The 19,815-nt window shown below is 42.0% G+C and overlaps 2 protein-coding genes across 2 annotated transcripts; both read left to right on the top strand.

Moving 5' to 3' along the window:
• Positions 1-206: 206 nt before the first annotated feature.
• On the top strand, positions 207-1,145 carry LOC136166235 (olfactory receptor 7D2). The gene has a single exon (XM_065932284.1). The coding sequence runs from the start codon at positions 207-209 to the stop codon at positions 1,143-1,145; it is 939 nt and encodes a 312-aa protein (XP_065788356.1).
• Positions 1,146-10,521: 9,376 nt separating this feature from the next.
• On the top strand, positions 10,522-18,517 carry LOC136155702 (olfactory receptor 7D4-like). The gene is made up of 2 exons (XM_065917697.1): positions 10,522-11,427; positions 18,240-18,517. The coding sequence occupies exons 1-2, from the start codon at positions 10,522-10,524 to the stop codon at positions 18,300-18,302; spliced, it is 969 nt and encodes a 322-aa protein (XP_065773769.1). The 3' UTR covers positions 18,303-18,517.
• Positions 18,518-19,815: the final 1,298 nt, after the last annotated feature.

The raw sequence follows: 19,815 nt of genomic DNA, 5'->3' as shown, positions 1-19,815 counted from the left end.
TTAATACAAGAAATTAGGATAAGATATAAGATAAAAACAGTATTTCACTTTTGAGTGAACAAAGGTCCAATTCTTGGACAAAATGGCACACTTCATAAATATTAAAACTTGAGTGAAAGGCATGGTCAATATTTCTAATATGTGGAGGATGCCAGTTTGCTAATTCCTGCTGTTCTTGTCTCTTCCTTCCTAGATTTATCAGCTACATGGAAGCAGGAAACAGAACAGGAGTTTTAGAGTTTATCCTCCTTGGGTTCTCTGAGGACCCAGAACTGCAGCCCCTCATATTTGGGCTGTTCCTGTCCATGTACGTGGTCACTGTGCTTGGCAACCTGCTCATCATCTTGGCCATCATTTTCGACTCCCACCTCCACACCCCCATGTACTTCTTCCTCTCAAACCTGTCCTTGGTTGACATCTGTTTCAGCACCAGCATAGTCCCCAAGATGCTACTGAGCATCCACACAGAGAACAAAGCCATCTCCTACATGGACTGCCTCACTCAGGTGTATTTTTCCATGTTTTTTCCTATCCCGGACACTCTGCTCCTGACTGCCATGGCCTATGACCGGTTTGTGGCCATCTGTCACCCCCTGCACTACACAGTCATCATGAACCCACACCTCTGTGGTTGGCTGGTTTTTATTACCTGGTTCATTGGTGTCCTGACATCCCTCCTTCATATTTGTCTGATGAGGCACCTGACCTTCTGTAGAGATCTTGAAATTCCACATTTCTTCTGTGAACTGACACACATTCTTGAATTGGCCTGCTCTGATACCTTTCTGAACTGGACTTTGATATATTTTATGACTGGTGTACTGGGTGTTTTCCCCCTCGTTGGGATTCTTTTCTCCTACTCACGAATTGCTTCATCCATAAGGAAGATGTCCTCATCTGGGGGAAAGCAAAAAGCTTTTTCCACCTGTGGGTCTCACCTCTCAGTCGTTTCTTTATTTTATGGGACAGGTGTGGGGGTCCATTTCACTTCTGCAGTGACTCACTCCCCCCAGAAAGTCTCAGTGGCCTCCGTGATGTACAGCGTAGTGACCCCCATGTTGAACCCCTTCATCTACAGCCTGAGGAACAAGGATGTGAAGGGGGCCCTCAGAAGGCTCCTCAACAGAGCAACCTCTTGTTTGTGATCATTCCAGTGGCTTCAGGACTAAGAGGTTCTGTAGGTTGCTGTTGTTCAGTCGTTAAATCCTATCCGACTATTTGCGACCTCATGAACTGCAGCACACCAGGCTTCCCTGTCCTCCACTATCTCCCAGAGTTTGCTCAAACTCATGTCCATTGAGTCAGTGATGACGTTCTTACTCTTAGAACTTCCCTGGTGGGCCAGTGGTTAAGAATCCACCTCCCAATGCAGGGGACATGGGTTTAATTCCTGGCCCACGAACTAAGATCCCACATGCCATAGGGCAACTAAGTCCATGCATCATAACTACTGAAGCCCAGATGCCCTAGAGCCTGTGCTCCAAAACAAAAGAAGCCTGAGCACTGCAACTAGAGAGCAGCCTCCACTTGCTGCAACTAGAGAGTAGCCTCCACTTGCTGCAACTAAAGAAAAGTCCACATGCAGCAAAAAAGACCCAGCACAGCCAACAAAAAAGGAAAGAATTATTCTTGCATGTCTCAAATCATCTTGTTTTTTCACCCAATCCTGTAAGATCTGTGATTTTTTTTTTTCCTCTCCTAGTTTCTATTTTGTTTTGTTTTGTTGGCTGTGTCTCATGGCTTGCAGGATCTTAGTTCCCTGACCAGGGATTGAACCTGAGTCATGGCAGTGAAAGTATCGAGTCCTAACCACTGGACCACCAGAGAATTCCCTCTTCTAGTTTTTAACCCACATCCAAACAATTAATCTCCCAGTAATTTCTGTCCCATGTGCTATCCAAAAAACTATGTCTTTGGTCTTCTTACTTCCACACTGGTGAGTTAAAAACTTCGATTTGAAATTTACTGTAGCTTTGTTATCTCCAATGTTGGCATACCATGTTTAAACTCCTGATTGTTCACTTTATTTCTATGTGTTTGATTGTGGATTTGTGCTGTGTATATGTTTGTACCACCATCAGTGTTTTTTAAATTGGATAAAGTATGATTGATTACATATGAAAATATAGTTGATGTTTGAGTGCTTATTTTATGGTAAGCCTATGCTAACTGCTCTCTGTTATCTCATGTAATCTTCCCAATAGGAATGAATCTATTCCCATTTTAAAGGTGAGACAGTTGAGACTAACAGCCAGCAAAACACACACACACATAAAGCAGGATATACACAAACACCAGACAGTTGTACCAACTAGATGACATGTAAGATACAGACTCTACAATACAACTGTTTCAATACTATGGAAGTGAAATGGAATCTCAACAAGAAAATAAAGTTGTGTGTGTGTGTTGTTGTTGTTGTTCAGTTGCTCAGTCATGTCCGACTTCTTGTGACCTCATGGACTGCAGCATGCCAGGCTTCCCTGTCCTTCACTGTCTCCCAGAATTTGCTCAAACTCACATCCATTGAGTCAATGATGCATACAACTATCTCATCCTCTGTAGCCCCTTTCTCCTCCTGCCTTCAGTCTTTCCCAGCATCAGGGTCTTTTCCAATGAGTTGGCTCTTTGCATCTGGTGGCCAAAGTATTGAAGCTTCAGCTTCAGCATTGGTCCTTCCAATGAACAGCCACTGTATGTACATTACACATTTTTTTTTGTCCCATTCATATGTTTATGGACAGTTGGGTTCCTTCCATCTTTTGGCTACTCTGAATAATGCTGCTATGAACATGGGTTTACCACCTACATAAGTTTTAAAACTTTTTTTAAAGCAGATCTGCATTTATAACTTTTGCCAGCTATAAAATGACTAGGATTCTTATACACAAAATAAACAAAAACATTTTCCCATCCATGTTAAACTCAATTTTTGTCAACTGAACAACAACTCATCCCATGCTCTCTGCCTGTGATCACAGCAATTCCTCTTTAGTCAATGCATCAGGTGCCATCCACTGCTCCCCACTGTGGTCTCCCAGGAGCCCCCAAAGGGAAAGCAGAGTGAGCAGGCAATCTCTTCCTGGAGTGTCCAGGGAAGTGAAATGTCTAGTTAACAGGGGGAGAATACCATTCAGTTGCCCTGTGTTGGGAGTCAGATGGCCTGATTTAAGCTTGGCTTCACACCTTTCTACTTCATGACTGGTACAAATTACACAAAAATTCTTAGCTCCTTCCCTCTTCTATAAAATAATAATAAAGCAGAAAAACAGGATCATAATATCATTTATACATGGAATCTTTAAAAAAATGAAGTTATTTTCAGAGCAGAGATAAAGTCACATATGTAGAGAACAAACTTATGGATATCAAGGGGTGGGATGAATTGGGAGATTTGTATTGATACATATACACTACTGATACTCTGTTTAAAATAGAGAACCTACTGCAAAGCACAGGGAACTCTACTCAATGCTCTGTGGGCCTAAATGAGAAAGAAATCTAAAAGAGTGGATATATGTATATGTATAGTTGAATCACTTTGCTGCACAGCAGAAATTAACACAACATGGTAAATAACTATACTCCATTAAAAAGTTTAGCAATAATAACAGAGCATGCACCTAGATTTTGAGGGTGATTATGCAGATGAAATGAAACAAGCTATATAAGCTCAGACTCGGGGCACCGGATGCCCTTCACAAAGGTTCATAACACAGTTGCTGTCCTTGTCTTCATTCTAATTATCACCTTCACCATCTTTTTGGAACACTTAGAGGACACTTGAGAGGCACCCATTTGCTGCTCATAGCTGAGATGCCTACGGGAGTTCAAACAGGTGTGGGAGAAAAGCAGAACTCTGAGGGAGACTCCTTGGACCCCTGTCAAAACAAAGAACACAAACTGCAGTCCTTGGAGCAGAAACCTTGCATATTGTTACCCTAGCACATGTCTGTCCCAGCTGTCCTGTTTGTCTTGATGATGAGGAAATACTGCTCCCAGCAGTCCTTCCCATTCACCCCATGGACCTCCAGACCCACACAAATTCAATGGACCTCTTTAAAGATGCATTGTGGATTTCCCTCATGGTCCAGTGGTTAAGAATCCATCTCCCAATGCAGGGGACACGGATTCAATCCTTGATCCGGGAAGATTCCACATGCCAAGGGGCAACTAAGCCCATGCACCACACTACTGAGCCCAAAAGCCACAACTACTGAGCTCACATGCTGCATCTACTGAAGCCTGTGTGTCATAGAGCCTGTGATCTACAAAAAGAGAAGCCACCGAAATAAGAAGCCTGCACACTGCGCCTAGAGAGTAGCCTCTGCTCGCTGCAACTAGAGAAAGTCTGCACACAGCGACAAAGACCCAGCAGCCAAAAATAAAATATTAAATAAATAAAATGTATTTAAAAGGTACATTCTTTCCCATCATGAAATTCTGATATCAGACCTAGAAGGAAGAGAAAGGTTACTATGGTGTGACAGGTTGACCAGTTGGCACTTCCATCTTTTTCTGTAGGTGGTTGGCATTTTCCTGTGGCCTACGCATTTCATGCTGTCCATGGGGTTCTCTAGGCAAGAACACTGAAGTGGGTTGCCATTTCCTCCTCTGTTACTGAAGTTGAAGCTCCAGTACTTTGGCCAGATGATGTGAGGAGTCGACTCATTGGAACAGACCCTGATGCAAAAAATTAAAGCAAAAGGAGAAGAAAGCAGCAGAGCAAGAGATGTTTGGACAGTGTCACCGACTCAATGGACATGAATTTGAACAAACTCTGAGACATAGTGGAGGATAGCAGAGCCTGGCGTGCTACAGTCCCTGGAGTCACAAAAGAGCTGGGCATGACTGAGCGATTAAACAACAAGGCATTCTATATTCTTGGAAAATTTTTTATGCTCCCTTTGGGATGATCAGGTAAGGATTAAACTAATTGAAAATATATAAGACAGATGGACTGATCAGAATAAAAATCTCCTAAAGAGTAATGGTAATTGCTGCCACAGCTCCCACAGATGGTCTCCATGTCTCTTCATTGGTCTCCCTAATTCCAGTCTGGCCAATCTCTACACAGCAGCCAGAGAAAATTTAGAAATCAAAAAAGGACATCACGTCACATCATTTTTGCTACAAAGCATTGCAGAGTCTTCCCATCTCTCTAAGATTAAAACCCTAACTCCTCAAACGGGTCTATAAAGCTCTGAACGACCAGGGCCCTAACATTTGACCACACCCATCTCACATATTTTCCATGTTGGCTTCTGAAACACTGGCCTGTGACCAAAATATCAAATCAGTTGCTGTCTCAGGGCCTTTGCATATGTGCTTTCCTCTCCTGAGAGGGCCAAGTATGCTTTACCCCCCTTGCCTTTTGCCTGGCTCCAGGTCTTTTCTGAATATTTCCATCTTAGCTCCAAATGTCACCTCCTCTGAGAAGCCTCAGGCTCACTCTAGCCCACAGCCCTACTTCATTGATATTTTAATCATACACATCATTATCTATTTATGTAATTACATCATTATCTATATACATCATTTTCTATTTACCTGTTTGTTTATCCTTTGTCTCCTTGGATAACCTCAATGGGTTGTATGACCACAAGGAAATCCCATGAAGCTTACTTTGACTTGTTTATCACATCTTCAAAAATGGAAGGTGCTCCAGGGAACTCTTCTCAGTGTCATGTGGCAGCCTAGATGGGAGGGCAGTTTGGAGGAGGATGGATACGTGTATACATATGGCTGAATCCCTTCACTGTCCACCCGAAAGTATCACAACATTGTTAATGGCTATACTCCAATATAAAATAAAAAGTTTAAAAAAAAAAAAGGAAGGGGCTTAAAAGGGGTTTACAGGTTGAATGAACAGGGGATATCTGCTAGGCCAACTACAAAGCAGACCACAGGGTTCTGTGAAGATCCTGATATTCCCATCACTCAGTTACCCGACTTCCGACTTACCCTCTCCAGACACAGTATCAAGTTGCCTCATGCCTGTTTGGGCCTGAGAATGGTCAAAGTCATTGTCCTGTTACTGCAGTGACTCTTGAAAGCTTGTCCTCCTGTCCACTTTTTTAACTTTTTGGCTGCACCCAATCTTAGTTGCAGCACATGGGATCTTTGATCTTTGTTGAAGCACGCGGAATCTGCAGCTGCAACATGCAAACTCTCAGTTGCAGCACATGAGATCTTTTAGTTGGTCATGTGAACTCAGTTTGCAGCATGTGGGCTCTAGCTCCCTGACCAGAGATTGGACCCAGGCCCCCCGCATTGGGAGCATGGAGTCTTAGCCACTGGACCACCAGGGAAGCCCCTCTACTGCTTTCATATCTGTCCCAAAGCGTGGTACGCAGGTGTCCCCAGGATCTTGAAGACTTCACCCGAGATGCTTCTTAATCTTTAGACTTGTAATTGAACTGGAGGTGGAGTAAGATACTCCCTAAGGGAAGCGGGGTACCCTAGAGGCCACACCCAAGAGGAGAAAAACTGCTTCAGGAAGAAAAGGGGCTAATGAGGGCTGAGGTGTGGGGTTGTAGGACTTAGGGATGAGGGGATAGCAGACCCCACGTGTGGCTCCAGCTCTGCCCCCAGTGGGTGGATGTAGCAGAGTAGGTCACTCCCTGGACCCTGGAGGGGGGAGCTCTCCAGAAACAGACAAAAGCAGCCAATCATTCAGTAGGAAGTGAGGGGATTCAGCCCACATAACCCTCTTGTGCTCTTTCTCCTTTGGCTCACCTATCCCACGGCTGGAGGAAACGCCCTGTGCCACGCCAGGAATCAGCCTAACCCTGAGTCCCAGACTCAGCTCTTCATCTCTGATCTCTGTCCTTGTTTGTCCTCCACTGAGAGAAGCAAAGATCATAGAACCCAGACCTTTAGAAATTGCACTGTGATGCCTTAGGTTGCTCAGAAACAGCTGTGGCAAAGAGGTAAGAAGGAGCCAAATCTTTTCCTTGAGTGTTTTCCTGGCACACAGGTAGGTATGTACGGGGAAGAGGTGTTAGTCGCTCAGCTGTGTCTGACTCTTTGAGACCCCATGGACTGTAGCCCTCCAGCCTCCTCTGTCCACGCGATTCTCCAGGCAAGAATACTGGAGTGGGTTACCATTCCCTTCTCCAGGGGATCTTCCCCACCCAGGGATCAAACCCAGGTATCCTGCGTTGCAGGTAGATTTTTTTTTTTTTTCTTTTTTTCTGACTGAGCCACCAGGGGAAGCAAAACTCACCAAAATCAAGGAAAAGTCCCCGGTGCTGGACAGGGCTCTCCAAGCCCCATGACATTCTGTGTTCTCTTACCTCTATTTCTAGGTAAACTCTCCTTTAAGTGTCCCTCAGTTCTGGCCCACCCCTCATAAGCCACTCTATGTGAGTATATGTTAGTTCTTTGGTTGTATTCAACTCTTTTCAACCCCATGAACCATAGACCACCAGGCTCCTCTTTCCATGGAATTCCCCAGGCAAGAATACTGGAGTGGGTAGCCATTCCCTTCTCCAGGGGATCTTCCCAAACCAAAATTGAACCTGGGTCTCTTGCACAGCAGGTGGGTTCTTTGCCATCTGAGTCACTAGGAAAGCCCACTCTGTACCCACCTGAATAATTTTCCACCATTTTTTCCTTCAAAAGGACATTTATACATCTACAGAGCTTCTCCTCTATGCCTAACACTGAGCTGGGTACTGCACATAACGAGGTAACTATAATGTGTTGCTCTCCGGGTAGGATGTAAAAACCCAGAAATGAACCATGCACAAAATGCAATGTGATAGCTTGATTCAGGTGTGGTCCAGTTTCAACAAGGTACAGAGAAGGTCCAAAGAGAGTATGCCCATTGCTGCCTGGCAATGCCAATGAAGATTTCAAGACAGAGTATAGAAGGGGGGACATGACTTTTCCAGGTGAGAGGGGACTCCCAGTGAGAGGGGCAAAAGTTCAAAGCTATGAAATTGTACAGGATGTTCCTTGAGTTATAAGATACTGAGTAGTTGAGTATCTAATATCAAAGTCTTATTTTCCAATAAATGAAAGTGTGATTCTCATATACAGTGTTGCTCATGCTCAGTTGCTCAGTCATGTCAAACTCTTTGTGACCTCATAGACTGCAGCCCACCAGGTTCCTCTGTCCCCAGAATTTTGGGGGCAAGAATACTGGAGTCGATAGCCATGCCCTTCTCCAGAGGATCTTCCAGGTCCAGGGATCAAACCCAGATCTCCTGCATTGGCAGGCAGATCCTTTAATCTCTGAACCACCAAAGCCCAATATATCTATGTCACAAACTAAATTCTCATGTTGGCTAATAACTGTTTCATGACTGTCCAGTCTGTCCCATTGATATTTCTGTATTTATGTCATCTCACTGTTTTAAAAGCTGCCTGTCCTCATTCATCTTTCACAAACTTTCTTGGATTTTCAACTAAGTTCCTTACATTCGACCAGTTAATACTCCTGCTAATTACTGTCTTCGAGTGGCTGGATCATCAGAGTCTTAATCAGAATAAGACCCCAGAGGAGTCAAAGGCAGTAACATTTTCATAACACTCAATGCTACAGAATAGCAGAGCAGATGTCTCTTACCTTTCATACTTGGCTCTAACCCAGTGCCTGGTATACAGTAGGTACTCAAATAACTGTGAAATCAATGAAAGATGAGGAGACTCAGAGAATCATTTAAATGTTTGCAAACATCTAAATTTATCATGGCAAAGAGAAATGATTTTCAGAGCAGGGAACTAAAACCATGTAAGTTATAAAGACACATTTCAGCTCAAAGGAAGAAACCTTTGCTTAAATGCATATAAAATTGAGGACAATTGTTCTCAGTTTAAAAATTCCCTCCTATGGCAGAGGTGCAACATTCTAAGAGAACCAAGGCTTTTTTTTTTTTTTTTTTAAGGAGTGCAATAAAAGACAGAAGGCTCTCATTCTCTTTATTTTCAATTGAAAAAATTTCATGATAGTCTCTTTGTTCTTATTCAAAAGATTTTATGATAGGGAATTGCCTCTACTCTACCCCAACAATTTCTGTTATTCATTCAACAAATATTTATAGAGCACCTATTATATCCCAGATGGCTCAGTGGGGAAAAAATCCACCTGCAGTGCAGGAGACACAGACAGAGTTTGACCCCTGGGCTGGAAATCCCCTGGAGGAAGGCATAGCAATCCACTCCAATATTCTTGCCTGGAGAATCCCACGGAAGAGGAGCCTGGTGGGCTTCAGTCCATAGGGTGGAAAAGAATCAGACATGACTGAAGCTACTAGGCACACACACATTATATACCAAGTACTATAATAAGTGCTTAGGTTATGAAACAGCAATGCAACAGAAAAGGCATAGTCCTCTCCACCTGAAGAAATGTGAAGAACTACAACACAAACCTGCTGGGAACAATTATGGTGGGGGCTCTGATTCTGCCTTTGCTATTAGGGCGTATTATGCTACATTGGTCATTATGACTACAATAGAGGGATCAATTGGGATAATAATAGAGAAGCTACTATATGATAATGGAGGAATTATCTATAAAGCTTTTTCATGGTATCCTTTTCCAAGTCAAACTTGAGACAGAGAATGGTCTGCTTAAAGATCCTGTTTCAAGCAAATGGCATGAGGATAAGAAAATATCATTTAATTTTGTAACTCCCAATGATCTCCTCTCCACCTTTCCCTGGGACTTGAGACCACAAATGCCTTGCAGTTGGAGAGGGTCATGAGGCTGGTACTTCCACAGGAATTAAGGAGCAAAGGAACAGTTCTGAGTCAGGGAAGATGAAAGCAAGCCCTGCATGCTGTACAACATTCATGTTTTTAAATATGTATTTATTCATTTATTGGCTGTGTTTGGTCTTAGTTGTGACACACCAGATCTTTTGTTGCAATGCCTGGGCTCTTGTGGCACATGGGCTCTACAGCCCATGCTCCATGCCATGTGGGACCTTTGTTCCCCGACCTGGGATCAAACCTGCATCCCCCACATTGGAAGGCAGACTCTTAACACTGGACCACCAGTGAATTCCTAGAACACTCATTTTTTTTATTAATTTATTCTTGGCTACACTGGGTCTGTGCTGCCACATGCAGGCTTTCTGTAGTTGCAGCAGGCTGAGGTTCCTCTCTAGTTGCCATGTGTAGGCTTCTCATTGCAGTGACTTCTCTTGTTGCAGAGCAGGGGCTCTAGTGTGCATGGGTTTCCGTAATTGTAGCTCAAGGACCTAGTTGCTCCATGGCATGTGGAACCCTCCTGGACCAGGGATCGAACCCATGTCCCCTGGATTGGCAGGCAGATTCCAAACCACTGGACCCCCAGGGACGTTCTGGAACATACAATTTTTAAAGAGGTGTTCCGAGGAGTAGAGGTCAAAACAAGGAAGGTATTATTGAGACCTTGGTCAACTAAAAAAACCCATAGATAAGACATAAGGCTTGAGTGACTGAGTTTCAAGTATATGGCACATCCTGTTTTGTCATTGTTTGAACATTATTCTTGCCTCTTTCCATAAGGCAATTTCCATAACTTATATGGAAACAGAGAACCAGACAGTTATTTCAAAATTCATCCTTCTGGGGCTCTCAGATGATGCGGACCTTCAGCCCCTCCTCATTGGACTGTTCCTGTACATGTACCTGGTCTGTGTTACAGGGAACCTGCTCATCATCCTGGCCATCATCTCTGAGTCCAACCTCCACACCCCCATGTACTTCTTCCTCTCCAACCTGTCCTTCACTGACATCTGTTTCACCTCCACCATAGTCCCTAAGATGTTAGTGAATATCCAGAAGCAGAACAAAGGCATCACATATGAAGGATGCCTTACCCAGATGTATTTTTTCATGATCTTTGCTGGGCTGGATAATTTGCTACTGACAGTGATGGCCTATGACCGGTTTGTGGCCATCTGTCACCCCCTGCACTACACAGTCATCATGAACCCTCACCTTTGTGGTCTCCTGCTTCTGCTTTCTTGGCTGATCTGCCTGACATACTCTTTGTTGCAAAGTTTGATGGTTTTGAGGGTATCTTTCTGCAAAGAGACAGAAATCCCCCACTTCTTCTGTGAACTTGCTCAAATTCTCAAGCTTGCCTGCTCTGACACCCTTGTCAATGACATTGTGCTGTATTTTGTAACTGGCCTGTTGGGTGTTATTCCCCTGACTGGGATCCTTTTCTCTTATTCTAGAATTATCTTCTCCATAATGGGCATTTCATCTTCTGGGGGGAAGTATAAAGCCTTTTCCACCTGTGGGTCTCACCTCTCAGTTGTCACCTTGTTCTATGGCGCAGGCCTTGGGGTCTACCTCACTTCAGGAACAGCCCATCCCTCCAGAAAGGGTTCAATAGCCTCGGTGATGTACACGGTAGTCACCCCCATGCTGAATCCCTTCATCTACAGTTTGAGGAACAGGGACATGAAGGGGGCTCTGAGGAGACTTTTCACTAGAGGAACATACTCTCTGTGAGATAATGGAAGTTAAGGGCAGGCAACGGAGATCCCAAGTGCTGATAACTGGTGTCCATGAAGGTGTAACCTGAAGACATAGAAAAGAAACACTATTTATGATTTACTAGAAGAAAATATTTCTGAGCCAAAGACAAACTTGAAGCAGCACACTAAAATGCTCACCATCTACCAAGGAAAAAGAATGACCAATCAATAACTAAACTTCCCATGGAAACAAATCACTCCAAGGATTGATTCCTATAAGCATCAAGGGAGGAAAAAGCAAGTCAAGGAATGCAGATGGGAAGAGGACAAGAATGACCACAAAAATTTACACACTGGCTCACCTTTAAACCCTCTCAAGCTATGTTCAAACTTCTAGCACCGTGCCTGCTGGACCATGCCTTTACCTAGTCTTGGTCTGAAAACCATTGTTTGGACTGTCTCATACCAACCTCCCTCAGCCCATAAGATTTTACCCTTATTGAGTCTTGCTTTGGTGTTGGCCATTGACCTATACTAGGGACTTTAATGAGAAACTTCTTTGGGAAACTCAGTGCAGTTTCTACTTTCAGAAAAAGGAAACTCTGGTCTCTGTTGACCCATTTGATCTAAAATAAATGTCCAAAACATTCTACTCACTGTCTTCTCTCGCTGGTCCACACTTCCCTGAATTGTCACATGCTAGGCTTCAAATAAAAACTGTCAGCTCTTCAGAGGGCCCAAAACTAACCACTATCCTCCTGTTCATTCATTTCCATAGCACTTACCATATTTTGAGGTGGGGCAGATCACTGAGGCCAAGAGGGCTCTGGGTTAATCTCTCTTCATCATTCACTAAGGGTGCAATCTCACTCATGTTACTTAACTTCTTTGTGTCTCTGTGCTCCATATTTCCTTAAGAGTTCCAATGGAGATTAAACATTATACATAAGAGAATTCAGAACAGTGTCTGGCAAAAGTATCAGAAGATCCATGAGGGCCATCTAGGTCCATGCTCACTATAGTGAAGGTACAAAGGGATCCATTATCACCAGACCAGGTGGAAAAGCTGTAGAGGGTTGACCAGGCTATGGGTTTAGAAGAGGCTGAGTGAATTCCCAGAGCTGACTCACAGCACTGAGGACATCATGTAGGAGAGGCAGCCTGTCCAAGGCTCAGTCCGGAGCACCACGTGCTGAAGATCAGATCTGCAGAGTACAGGAGAGAACTTCCCTGGATCTAGAGACTAAGGATTGGACCAGGACTCCCTGCAACAGTGAACTGGGAGGGCAGAGCATCCCTTATACAGTTCAGCCCCAAGGGGAGATTCTCTTGAAATGAGGGTAAAAAATTTAAACCTGCCTTGGGTTGACCTGAGGAATGTTGAACTCTCTTGGTGAATACCTGATTTGGATCCTGGCAGACTCCAATGGTTGAATTATAACTTTCTCACTTACTCTTGGACAGGAGCCTGGCAGGGTATACAGTCCATAGGGTCACAAAGAGTTGGACATGACTAAAGCAATTTAGCACCATTTCTAAGTAGTCTCAGATTCTGCATTGGTAAGTATTAAATAATTGCTGGGGTGATTATAGAAAGTTAATGTCAAATGCACACATTTGCAAAAAGCAGTGGCTGCCATATTTATGAACATATTTATTTATGCCCCCATCTTGTACCAAAAGAGGTACACCTATCAGCAGGATCCTGGACTCCAGAAAGCTCTGCACAGCTGCATTCTTCTCCAGCAGGGGTCTGAGGTTGAGATACAAACTGATTGATACTGGTGGAAAAAAAAAAATCACTTTATTCAATACAACATTTTAGCTTCCAATCATTCTATGAAACCTCTGGCCCTGGTGACCTGGAGAATTAGAATAAGATGAAGCCAAGATAGGACCATCCTAATAAGCCTGCAACAGTATGTTTGTCCTCCATCTTTCAATTAGTTAGAAGTGTAGAAACATTTACTATATCACAGGGTTTTCCAACCTGGGTACTGTTAAAATTTGGGGCCAGGTAATTCCTGGGACAGAGGGTGAGGGAGGAGAAGGGGCACTGCCCTATACATTGTAGGATGCTTAGCATTCATGGCCTTATACACTAGATACCAGTAGCTTCCCCTACTCTCACATCCCATTCAAAAAAGATTTTTAAAAAAGTATCTCCAGACATTGCCAAATATCCCTTAAGAACAAAATCACTCCTGAATGAAAATCAGTGATTTACCATGACTCAGACAACTGATGAAAGAAAACTGAAGACAAAAAAATAAGTGAGGGTTAGACCCTGGTTTTCCTAAGGCCCAAAATAGAATGGACCTATGATACAAGCTTCTTCTTACAGGAAGAATGGGGCCTTAGGTCTGGTACAGAAGTATTAATGGACATTTGCTGAACTGATGAACAAATTTTAGTGCCAGAGGACAAGAACCTTGTCTGTTCATCATTTGCCTAGGGAATGATGGGGAAGCATTAAAAGGGACATGAGGAAACATTTGGGGGGGGTCACCATCTTGACTGTGTGATGGTTTCACAAGTGTATATATAGGACAAAACTTTTATCAGTATATATTTTAAGAATGTGCAGCTTCATATATGTCGACTTTTTAAACACTTATTTATTATGGCTGCGCTGGGTCCTCACTGCTGCATGAGAGCGTTCTCTAGTTGTGGAAAGCAGGAGCTACTCTTCTTTGCGATGCGCGGGCTTCTCATGCAGTGGTTTCTCTTCTTGCACAGCACAGGCTCCAGAAGGCACGCTCAGCAGTTGTGGTGCATGGGCTTAGTTGCTCGGCATAATGTGGCATCGTCCCAAACCAGGGATCGAACCCATGTCCCCTGCATTGCAAGGTGGATTCTTAGCCATTCAACCACCAGGAAAGCCCCTTCCTTATATGTTGATTACACCTATATAAAGTTATCCTCTCTCATTTTAAATCCTTGCACTATAACACTGGGCTTGCGGTGACTGCAAAACAGGTACCATTTCTTCCCTTTCCTGTACTCACTTCCCCTCTCTGTAGCTCTGAGGATTCTTCCACCCTGGGCGCACCCACGTGAGCAGCACTGGGCAGTGGGGTGCAGGCAAACATGACACATACAGGCACTTGAAGAGCACCTGCAGTGGAGCTTGTGCTCTTCTAGAACCCTCCAGCATCATACGTACAAAGCCTCATCTCATAAGGCCCCAGCTGGACTGTTGGAGGATGAGACCAGAATGAGGAGCAAGTAACCCCCAAGCCAAACCAGCAGTCGACTGCAAGCACATTAGTAAGCCCAGCTAAGCACAGTCCCAACTGTCAACCAACAGAACTGTAAATTAAACAAATGGTGGTTGTTTTATACCACTGTGTTTCAGGTAGTTTATTATGCAGCAATTATGAACAGGCTCCCTTCATTCCATTCCATAAGAAGTGTGCACAGGCTACTTTTCTAAACTGAATCTCACCAATGTGAACATATTTCTATCAATTTCAATTAACACTTAAACTGAGACTGATAAAGTCCTGATGTATGTGTGCGTATGTTATATAATGTCCCAGGTTACCCCTCTAGCTTTATCTTCTACTTCCAAGACTGTCCTTTTTTACATGTCAGAGAAAGTGATGCACAATTTTCTTTGCCTTTGCACTCATGATTGACATGCTTACTCAAATCTGATCCTGAACACTATAAATAAACCTTCTAAGCTTAGCTTGTGTCATCTCTTCAATATGGCTCTCTCTGAACTCCAAAAATTCAACATGCCTCCTCGGGTCCTTTTAATGGATTAACAGGCCATATTAGCTCTTATCTATTGTTTATACCCATCTCTCCTCTTAGATCTTTACTCCTTTAAGGACAGCATCATGTCTTTCTTCCCAAAGCCTAATCTAGTATAAGGCCCTTAATTGTTATTCACTGGTTCTTTAGAGAGGGAAAAAATCCAGAGTGGGTTTGAGTTACACAAGATAGAGCTGGTTCCTGTAGGAGAACCCCCAAGAACTCAGGCCATAATGAGACATGAAGACTGAGTAAGAATATAATTACAAGTCCCCTCCAGAGAAACCGTGTAAGGTAGCAGGTCTGTCCCAAGAACTGGCAGAAAAGTGCGATGAGATGCAAGAGTTCTCGGGCACTTAGGTGCAGGTGGGAATTCAGTTTCCTTCTGGCCTGTTAACTGACATGATGTTGGAATTGGGCTGACGGAGTAGCTGTGTTGGATTCCCAGGGCTCCTAATTAAAGAAAGTCTTACATTAGTCAATACTGAGAAGAAGTACTCTTCTCCCCTTGGGCCTGGCCTCTAAGGGCACATTATTTTTTTTCCCCCCCCAAATCTAGGCAAGAGCTAGTCAATAATTGCTATTCCTTCACTAGTGAGCTGAGGAAAACGTCTGATCTGCAACACACTCAGCATCTTCACTCATCAATGCACAATTACCAACACCACGCACCCAAAGACCCACATGGAACACTGCAAGTAGAAAGAGTGCAGGAAAAGAGAAACGACCATCGAATCCAAAAATATTTTTAAATCATATGACCACTTTACTGACCTCTATGCTAGATGAAATGAGCTATTCCCCATGAAAATACAATGATTACCAATACAATGATTACCAATGCTGATGCCATTCAGGTTAGAAAACAACAGACTAATTTCCATAAAAAAAAATAAAGTTTCTAAGAAAATATACCACTAAAAAGCAATTCACCCAGATGGTTTCATAGGGAATTCTACCTGATTTTCCAAAAACCACATAGTCCTAATGCTGTACAAACTATTCCAGAGTACTGAAAAAAAGGGGGAAAAAATTCCTAAGTCCTCTCATGAAGCAGCCATAATACTAAAACCCAAACCAGAAAGACAGTTCTAAGAAACCATTTATCAATTACTCATGAATACCAATGCAAAATTCTCAACAAAATACTAGCAAACAGAATCCAACACCACATTAAGAAAATAATATACCATGGCCAATGAAATTCATTCTCAGGACACAAAATTTGTTGAGTGTTGAGAAATTTATTAATATATTAATAAATCAGAGGAAGAGAATCACAATCCTCCTCACAGATGTTCAGAAAAACTCTGACAAAATACAGTACACATCTATGATAAAATATTCAAGAACATAGAATACCTTCTCAATATGATAAAATATTGATCCTTGAATAACATGAGTTTGAACTGCAGGAGTCCACTTACACATGTATTTTTTTCAAAAAATATGTATTGCAGTACCACACAATCTGCCACTGAATCCCTAGATGTGGAATCATGGATATGGGGGACCAAAAAAGTTATACACGGATATTTTACTATGTGAAGTGTCAGTGTCTCTAACCCCCATGTTGTTCAAGGGTCAACTGTATACTTCACTCTAAAAGACATTTATCTTAATCAATGGAAAAACAGGGTATTACCCCTAGAACAACACAAAAATGCCCTCTATTATCATACTAGAAGTACTAGTCAATGCAACCACACAGGCAAAAAAAATTAAAGGCTTAAGAACTGACAAACAGGGACTTCCCTGGTGGTCCAATGGGTAAGCCTCCATGTTGCCAATGCAGAGGGCCTGGGTTTGATCCTTGGCTGGGGAACTAGATCTCATATGCATGCTATAACCAAGAGTCTGCATGCTGAAACTAAGAATTCAAAACCACAACTAAGACAGAAAAAATAAATATTTTTTAAAAGACTGATAAACAAGCAAAGCTCACTCAATCTATAGATGATACAGTAGTATGCCTGGAATATCCCAGAAATTAAATAATAAAATGAACTCAAAAAAATGAAAGAATTCAGTGAAGCAGCAAATTATAAAATCAAGATACAGTATTAGTAGCTCTCACATACAAAAGCTGTGAAGACATAATGGCTGAGAAATTTTAATTAACAATGTAGGATTAAATACTTACCAAAAAACCTAATGAGACTAGAATACTTGAACAGAGGAAATTTTTAAACATTCCTGACAAACACTAAAGTAGACTTGAACAAATGGGAAAACATTCCTTGTTCTTGGATAAGAACTTAACATTATAGAGATACTAATTCCCCACCAATTAACATATAAATTCAAGGCAATGCCAATAAAAATACCAACAAGCTAGTATTATGGAGATGGACAAGGTAACAGACAAGTACACATAACCCCCCCACCCAAACACACATACACACCACACACACACACATACAAGAATACCTAGGAAAAGACTGAAAAAGAGAAACCATGAGAAACTAATCCATCCAGATATTGAGACTTATTATAAAGCTTCTTATTTATAATTTAAACACTGTGGCATGGTGTGTGAATAGAACAGCAGAGTAGAATTAAGCCTAAATTTAGACCCAATGCATATGGAATTCAGTATATGACAAAGGTGGAAAATTCCTGGGGTGAAGATGTACTTATAAAATAAATGATGTTGGGTTAATATGGAAAAAAATAAAACTTAATCCTACTTCACACTCTAACACAAAAAATCAGTTCCAAGATGCAGATCTAAATGTATACACAAAAACAATAAAACTTGTAGAAAAAAATGTGGAATATCTTCTTGCCCTCAGGGTAAGTAAATGTTTCTTACACAAGAAGAGGATGCCCATAAAGATTAGATGACATTAAAATTAAGAACTTATTTCATCAAAAGATAACAATTAAAACATTGAAAAGACAAGTCAGAATGGGGAAAATTACTTGCAAAACATATCCAGTCATAAGGCCCACATCTGGAATAATATACAAATCGATAACAAAAAAGGCAGGCAAATTTGTTATCATCTGATCCAATTCCATAAAAAAGCCTGTTGGAAAACTGTCTACAAACACTTTGGAAAACTGGCATCATTTATGAAATATGCATCCCATATGACCCAGTGGTATTAGTCCAGGGTTTAAACCCAACAGAAACTCATGCATTTATGCACTATCAGAAGTATTAAAATATGCTCATAGCAGCGTTATTTACAATAGACTCAAACTGAGAAGTCAAATGTCCACCAACACAAACTGCTGAAATAAACTGGAATATCCAAACAATGGAACACAATAAAATGTACTACTATCTAGAGGAACTCAAGACAATATGGATCAGTTTCACGAAAATTTTGAGTAAACTAAGATCAACACTAAAGAACGTATACTGTTTGGTTCCATTGGGGTCCAAAAATAAAAATCCAAGCCACGTTGTCAGAGCCAGAACACAGGTCACTTGTGGGGAGTAAGGCAAGGTTTGTTATGTGGCGAGAAGGAGTTATCAGGAATGCTAAAACATGTAGAACATTTTTCCTGCCCGCTTACATGGATGAGTTCATGTGACAATTTAGTTGTACACGAGTTAGGGCTTCCCTGGTGGCTCAGTGGCAAAAAAAACTGTCTACCAATGTAGGGGACGTGGGTTTGATCACTGGGTTGGGAAGATGCCCCAGAGAAGGAAATGGCAACCCACTCCAGTATTCTTGCCTGGGAAATCCCATGGGCAGAAGAGCCAGGCAGTTTACAATCCCTGGGGTTGCAAAAAAGTCAGATATGACTCAGCAAGTAAACAATAACAAAGTATGAGCTAAACACTTTTCTGAAGTTCAGCAACACCTGTTTTACATGATACCACACACAAACCATACACAAACACTTAGAAACACCTTTGGCATTAAGATAAACTGAACATGCACAGACCTTACAACCTAACAGTTTCACACTTCTGGAATAACTCAACACTCCAGAAAGTGTGTTATACATTTTTTTACAACAGCATTGTTCATAATCAGGGAAAGTCCAGGAACTGTACATCAGCTGTTGTTAAACAAATTGTGGGATGATAAGGAACCAATTATCCGAAGTGAAAATGAAACTACAGCCACATTCAATGTGCCTCTCGAAATACCCTTACTAGTTAGCCAAAAAGTTCATGTGGCTTGTTTCTAAGATCTTACAGAAAGACCCAAGTGAACTTTTCGGTCAACCCAATACTAATACTGTTACTTTTTTTATTTTCAAACTCTAAACTTTTTATTTTGTATTGGGCTATAGGTGATTAACAATGTTGTGGTAATTTTATGTAAACAGTGAAGGGATTCAGCCATACATATACATGGATGCATTCTCCCCTAAATTCTCCTCCCATTCAAGTTGCCACATAACAATGAGCAGAGTTCCATGTGCTATATACAGTAAGTCCTTGTTAGTTATCTATTTCAAATATAGCAACTGGACACCGTTATACTTAACTTCAACTCTGCAATGAACTTCTAACATTTCTGTTTTTGCATCCTATCCTTCTACTCAGTCAACCAACCTGGAAGCCAATGATTCTTTAAAACAGAGATGGAATAGTTGTTACTTCTCTGTACAGAACCCTCCACTGACCTTCCACAGAGAATAAAAGGTGAAGTCTTTCCAG

The sequence above is a fragment of the Muntiacus reevesi genome, chromosome 1 (assembly GCF_963930625.1).
Source record: "Muntiacus reevesi chromosome 1, mMunRee1.1, whole genome shotgun sequence".
In the NCBI taxonomy this organism is placed as follows: Eukaryota; Metazoa; Chordata; class Mammalia; order Artiodactyla; family Cervidae; genus Muntiacus; species Muntiacus reevesi.
This window is presented reverse-complemented; position numbering and strand designations above follow the sequence as displayed.

Bases quoted from the DNA above. Each gene is read 5' to 3' on its own strand.
- LOC136166235 (XM_065932284.1), top strand. From the start codon at position 207: ATGGAAGCAGGAAACAGAACAGGAGTTTTAGAGTTTATCCTCCTTGGG.
- LOC136155702 (XM_065917697.1), top strand. From the start codon at position 10,522: ATGGAAACAGAGAACCAGACAGTTATTTCAAAATTCATCCTTCTGGGG. The intron at 11,428-18,239 runs AGACTTTTCACT...AAAACTGTCTAC, and splicing joins ACATGAAGGGGGCTCTGAGG to AAACACTTTGGAAAACTGGC.